This window comes from Triturus cristatus, chromosome 11, assembly GCF_964204655.1.
Source record: "Triturus cristatus chromosome 11, aTriCri1.1, whole genome shotgun sequence".
NCBI classification, from domain to species: domain Eukaryota; kingdom Metazoa; phylum Chordata; class Amphibia; order Caudata; family Salamandridae; genus Triturus; species Triturus cristatus.
Window position 1 is genome coordinate 1,148,734,325 of NC_140594.1, and position 7,415 is coordinate 1,148,741,739.

General features: G+C 36.6%; 1 protein-coding gene across 1 annotated transcript in view; it reads left to right on the top strand.

The window, feature by feature from the left end:
- Positions 1-6,874, top strand: part of LOC146788617 (mucin-4-like) — a 67,713-nt gene extending 60,839 nt beyond the window's left edge. The window contains exons 10-11 of the mRNA XM_085633185.1: positions 2,299-2,402; positions 5,362-6,874. Coding sequence (XP_085489311.1) covers positions 2,299-2,402; positions 5,362-5,424 — 167 coding nt within the window. The 3' untranslated portion in view covers positions 5,425-6,874. The remainder of the gene's footprint in view (positions 1-2,298; positions 2,403-5,361) is intronic.
- The last annotated feature ends 541 nt before the right edge of the window (positions 6,875-7,415 follow it).

Genomic DNA, 7,415 nt, shown 5'->3' on the forward strand with positions numbered 1-7,415 from the left:
GCACACAACATCCTAGTACAGAATCAGCTTCTTGAAAGAGTCTGGTAGATACATTATTGAGGTGACCCTGTGCATTCAGCTCCTTACTTCAGTGAAGTCAGATGTTACTAATGTAGGGTAAATTCACTATGCTGGTGGGGATAAGTGACACTATTTAGTGGTATATAGTATTGTTGACATAACTATTCTCTCAAACATATCATTTACCACAATATCGTCTTCCTGTACTTACAATGCTAAGTAGAAAAATATCAAAAAGATATATTGTGGCCAGTAATATCGTCCAAAAACAAACAAATAGATTGATCCGTATATATATAAGCACCAGTAGGGACAGTGTTAGCCTTCAGAGGGATTAAATTTACTATTCCTACTTCCGTCAGTACAACAGTATGAAAAGTGTTGGACTTTTGGTGGGTTACAGTTGTTATTCCCACTACAGACAGTGCAACAGTACGGAAAGTGTTTACCTACAGAGGGGTTAGATATACTAATATTGCTCCAGTCAACACAACATGAGGAAAGTGTTGGACTTTGGCGAGGTTATATTTACTATTCCTACTCCAGTCAGTGCAACAAAAGGAAAGGTGTTGGACTTCGGAGGGTTTAAATTTGCTATTACCAATCCAGTCTAAGCAACAATAGGGAACGTATTGGACTTCGGAGGGGTTAGATTTACTTTTCCTACTTCAATCCAAGCAACAGTAGGGGCAGCATTGCACTTAAGTGGGAATAGATTTACTATTTCTATTCAATCAGCACAACCGTAAGGAAAGTGTCATACTTTGGAGAGGTTAAATTTACTAGTCACACTTCAGTCTGAGCAACAGTAGGGACAGCATTGAAGTTAGGAGGAGTTAGATTTACTATTCCGACTCTAAGCTAAGCAACAGTAGGAAACGTTTTGGAATTTGGAAGTAATACACTTACTATTCCCACGGCAGACCAAGCAACTGTAGGAAAAGTGTAGGGCTTTGGAGGAAGGATTAGATTTACTAACCTACTCCAGTCTATACCGCTACAGGGAAAGTGTTTGACATAAAAAGGTTTTACATACATAAATACATGTCCTATTAAATGAGCAAAAAATTACTACAAAACATTATTAACTTACACTATACAGAATTTTTTTTAACAAAGACTATAAAATTACATAGAATAATATAGTCTTCACTGACTACAGAAAATAACACAACAATGAAAAATGATCACTTATTTATTTCATTTCAATTAATACATTAAAACAAATGTAAGTAAGAAATATCATCTCACAAACACTTGCCATTGAATAAATACGTTTTTTAAAGAAATAATGCACTTTAAAGCATTATACATAATTAATGTCCAAAAATTACATATAAATATAAAATAATTTAAAACATGTAATCTATTTTTATTTTCTAAACAACTACTTGCCTACAAAAATAACACAGCATTAAGACATAAATGATAAATAGACATAAAAACTAAAAAACATATTTAATAAATAAAACATTACAAAATGTAAACAATAAATAATAAAATAAGTAATGTAGATAATTAAAAAACAAGTCAAGATAATATTTTTTTTAAATCACATTAAATTAAAATACATTTAATTTGATTCAACTACCCACCCTATTCCCCTACAGACACGGCAACTCACAACTAAATAGAACTTAAATAAGTTAGTATTAAACAAACTATTTCCATAATTAGTTCTCATTTAAATAATTAATTAACAATTACAAACTAATTAACAAACTAATTAACAAACATTTATAATTTTTTATTTATAACTTAATTAACTTTCCCCCATACCCTACAAACACAATAAGCTGCTACTAAAATATATACCTTACTATTAACTAATATTAAAGCTAAATTAACATTTTTAACTTATATTTTGAATAGAAAATATAATATAACTCTTATAAATGGGTACGATTAATAATCAATTAAATAATTATTAAAGAATATAAAATAAATTAATAACAAATTAAAAATATTTCTCATATAAATAACTTCCCACCCTTCCCCCTACAAACCCAACAACACTATCACACTATAAATCACTGGTGGTAGTGGACAAGACACTCCAACCTTACTACAAAGCCAGCATTTGTAATTGATTGAACTCCTTCCTGTAGTTATATTCCATGTCTAGATAGACTCCTGTTTGCCGTCCTAATAGTACTTTAGTAAATCTATGCCAAAACGTAACAGAAATATTTCCTGATGGCTGGCTACATGGTTGTATCTTAGAACGACCAGAGACAGAACTAAAACTGTTCATTGAATTTTCTTTAATTCTTTCAGGATACAAGAATGTCCAGGAGACACAGGAGGCCGAGGCCTCCAGAAACAACCCAGTCCTTGTGGACTGGAAAGCCGAGAGTGAAATGGGGGACACGTCCATGAAGGTATGTGCAAAGGATAGGGGAGTATTTCAGAGTCGATTATGAACAAAGTAATGCAATTTTTACACTGTAAACCAGAAAGTTCCGGTTCAAAGAGGTTCTGGATAATGCAGAGTTTCTGACTAAGATGCAGGGGTTATTAAGAGGGGTGTTAGTGGCTCACATAAAGCCACCCACCCACCCATTATTTCAGCAGTGACTATAGCCTTTGTTCCCCTCACAGAGGACTGGCTAGCCTACTCATAGAGCCCCTCTTCCTGGTAGGGAAGTCTATATTGGAGCTGCTGAACTTGTGACTCCAATGAAGGTATTGTGAAATGCCAGGCCATTCCAATGCTGGTTTTGCCCTGCTTGATATTTCTCCTTGTTTTAGAAAAACAAATGGCCAAACAAATACCTAAAGCTCAGAAACATTTATACATGTGCCTCAGAGACACTGATGCATTTTCCTGCCCAGGACTCTGTATAGCAGTCATCATCACGGGAATCTAGTTACCAATGGCCACCTAAATCTTTCATACAAACATTTTATGCTCAGATTTGCACAAGTTGTGTACAATTACCAAAAACCTAATTTCTAATGCATTTCCTAATCCACAGAAGCGACTTGCCCATTTAAAAAAAAAAAACACAATTAGGTAGGAGACTCGTACTCAGCTCTTGGTCAATATATGGGTAAATACCCCATACCATATTTTACCAGGATATTGCAAGCCACTAATGTTGAACATTAGGCCAAAGGCATGGAATGCCGAAGTAGCTATAAGCTACAGTGTGTGACTCATAAACATCTTTATAACTCTTTTGATACATTTTTTAAGCCCTAATTAACCATTGGTTGTAAATGGAAACTCCTCATCATTTCTGTAGGAAATGTTCATTCCAGATTAGAATTCACTGGTGGAATTTCCACCATCATCTTACCTTTTGGGAAAAAAGATCACTTGGTAGCTAAGGTGAACAGTAAATATTGACAATGCTTTGTGAAAATAAACACACAAATATTGCAAATTTGTTGCAAAGAAATGTTTTTACATAATATATACAAGTTTCATACAAAATCAGCTGTAGTCAGAACGTGTGGTAGGATGCACAAAGTGTCTCACTTCATGGATGCACAAAGTTTCTCACTTCATTTCACCCATACGAAAAGAAGTAGAAAACAGAGTTTCCATTTACTTGGTCAAGGGAGTGTTTCCTGGGTCAAGGGACTGTTTATGTTTTGCTTGGTTAAGGGACAATTTGGCCTGTGACAAAAGCAGACACTGCTGACCTGTAATCGATTGGTGCAGTGGAGCAGACATATAGTTTTCTTAACAAATATAAGCAGTGTGTTCACACCTGGACTAATAAAGGGACATTTGATGTATTTTTTATACAGTGGTTACAGTATTCAGATTCTGTTTATATTGCTTTCACCACTCCACATTGGCTGTGGGTCCTGGCCAGTATGAGACTGAACATGTTGTCCATATTCACATGTTCCAACCTGAATTAGGGTTGTTTAAAAAAGTGATGTAGGGCTGGACCTCAGTCAGGGCATGCCGGTGGCAAACTAGAGAGGATACCAATTAATGTGTGGTGTGGTGATGTCCAAAGTTATGAACATTGCAAATGAGATTTGTGCTGTTGCTGGAGAGGCCACATTTAACTCAGCCCTTTTTGCCTCCATATGCAAAAATCAGGCATCCAAAAATTCACTTTATTAGTACTCGATTTGTGCTTTAGGTACAACAGCATCTTTACACTAGTGTGGGATATCACTGGGAAGATTTATAAACTGTTAGTACAATTCAGCGCAACAACCAAATTAGTTTCAAAGGGTGACAGAAAAAAGCACCATATGTACTAAGAAACATTACTGTTTTTCCTCTCCCCAGTGCTGGTGCACTCTAGACTGCCATGCACCAACGCACACCTTTTCACCATAGTACAAGGCTGTGTGTGATTCCTGGCATATGCTTTGTACTGGAAGGATAGCATCCCAGAAAGGGTAAGCCAAAAACACAACCAATGATACCAACATGCGAGTGGTTTTCACCTTACTTGAGGACATTTGTGAAATCATTCTGGCAGGGACCTGAATAGGTTGCAAGACGGACCCAGATGGGTACAATACACCAATGTGAATGCACTGGAAGGGCGCACCTACTACCATGTTCAATACGAAGTGTGCATAAAAAGTGTTCAATGATTGGCAACATCTTTCTCTTTTATCACAACTCTAGATCACAAATTCGTTCTTAATACATTGTTACATGGCTGCATAAATCTCCATGTAACCCCCCACCTCCTGTAATTTGATGAGTCAGAATTTCTTTGTTAATTTTCTTTAAACATTGTTTCACCAAGACAACGACTATGTAGATAATCTGTGATAGATCCCTCAAAACCTACTGCACATCTATGGCAAATATGTTTGCTTTGTTCATCCATCTTGTATAGTTATCCTCACTCTTATCCTGCACTGCAACTCTTTGTTTGAAATCCAGCAGGTATCTCCCAAAAATGTCTTCTTGCTTAATAGAGACTGTGTGTATTGCCACATATCTGTAACAATTAAGAGCTCATCTGATAAATAATATTGTGAAACATGTTAGTGCCCTACATCTAAACATCACAAAGAAAGTCCTCTATTTCTTCTTCCAAAGTGTCTCAACAAGTTGCTTGCCAGACCTTTTTAATCTTTGCTGCTACTTCATTCAGTCAACCAAGAAGAGTCAGAACACGCTGTAAAGACATCTTTTTAAAGGCCATGTATGTGTAAAAGTCCTTTGTCATATTCAAATGTAATTGTATGATGAAATTAATATACTGAGTCTAAGCTACCGTTTGGTAAACCATTGATGCACTGTCCAGAACTGAATAATGTTTACATTGTGGTATGACTTCACTCTTCACCCTGAAAAATGTATTAGGGTAAATTTTAAATGAAATGTCAGTTTGGATTTTTTTCTTCCAGGGAAATACAGGCCAACCAAAAAGGGCAAGTGAAATTATATACTCAACAAATCTTGAACGATAACCTCTGTGCAGATCTCCTGTGATGTTTTAGCTGCTTCTGCTGAAAGCTGAGTATCAAAGGAACTGCATCATTACAAGAAATTCGTGGTTCAGCGCAGAAAGAGGACCACTAAAACAAAATGGCTTCCAGCATTGCTTGTTCAAGAGCATTGCATACTGGGATGTGGCATCATAGTCAACGGATTACTTATGGAGAGGCTATACTGTAACTTCGCAGAAGACCACAAATTATTTTGAGCCAATGTAGTTTTATCCGATGTGTTTGAGATGCTTATTACTAATAGTTTATCATTTTCTATGGAAATTTTACGCATACTACTATTAGTGTAATTGTACTTATGACTATGTATTCAGATATGAAGCAAATGGTGGCTCAGGTGGTTGTGGCGAAGGATCGCATACCTCTTTTAGGGTATTATCAGCTTCCCCAACACCTGAGCACGCTCCTCATGCAATGCCCCTTATGTCACAATGACCTGTATTTGCTTAGTGATAACTATGTTTTTCTATATCCTGAAATAATTTTTGTGTGAAAAAAACAGTGGGTTTTCATTAAATACTACCATTTCATCAGGAGTGAAATGCCACTCGACGCAGCCAAATGTAGTGAATTGCAGTGCTGGATGAGAATGTTGGCCTGCTTTGAGACACTATACAATGGGCCTGGATGACATCAGTGTCAGTCTGTCTTTTGATAGTGTAACTTGATGAACTTGTCTCTACATGGTGTGGCCAGTCTGAGGGCCCAATTCACAAGGGTAAACTTAGACCTAAAGTCTAGGTTTGGATCTGAGATCTGTGTGCTGTCCACATCGACATCAATTGTCAACGGTTCGACCCTTGTAAAATGTGGATACTACAGAACATCAATATGGGTCTTCATCAGGACTAGGTGAAAAGCAGCCTATAGTTGACGACTGATGTAGTTAGCCTATACAAGAATCCAGTCTGGTGGACAGCATAGGAGATTCAATCTTCTACCATGTACAGTTGGATCTCATGAATCAGATTGCCTTAGACAAGCAGTTTCAAGGTTAACCTGGTTTATTTATTCTCTGAAGCCATTTTTGTATTGTTTTTATCAGTTCATACTCAATCACATTTTTTCATTTGATAAACTGCACTTGCCCTTTTCCTTTGCACTTAAAAAGCAGCGTTCATGAATGTTACATGTGATTCTGATTCAAAAGTGTACCAAGAAATGGGAAACAAGACCCATGTTTTTTGTGCCATGTTATGCTCCTTTTCAAAAGAGATTCATGCCTTATGCATACAATGTCTAAAGTGATTGTTTGTACAAAACTTTGCTCCAACAGAGCCAACTGCCCTTATATGCTATTGGTTTAGCAAAGCACAAGTGTTTAGCAATTCCTAATATATACATATAATAAAACTTGCACCTCCAGGCTATTCCTACAGCTTGAGGTAACCTGTAATAGTCAAAACATTTTAGTTTAACGTTTAGGCTTGATGGTTACTGGGTAATGCTGGCCCGGTGGCAGCATCTGTGGGACACCTTGGACCCGGTACTTATATTTTTAAAACATAAAGCACTGGTTTGAATAACTTATTTTGTGACTTATTATTTCCTTTCATTGTTCACCGTTCCTGTTATTGTCCACGTGCAACAGAGAATGCTGAATCTATTCGTTTTTCATTTTGATAAGCGATTTAATGTGTCCATAGCCATTCTTGTTTTTACTACATACAAATGCATAGTTAATTATAAATATAAGGGAGAATTGCCATTTGAACTAAATATTAGATTTGGTTGGCACAAAACATATTTTATTGGCCTGGTAGATAAGGAAATCAAAGCCAGCCAGGACTTGACCCCCTAACTTCTCGCGGGGGGGGGGGGGGGACATTTGCAAGGGTAATGTTAACCGGTTTTATATCGTTCAACGTTAAGGTTCCAGAATCCAACAATTTTCATATCTGGTCATAGAGGAATATGGAAGCATTCTAATAATGCTTTGCAGGAGTCTAATT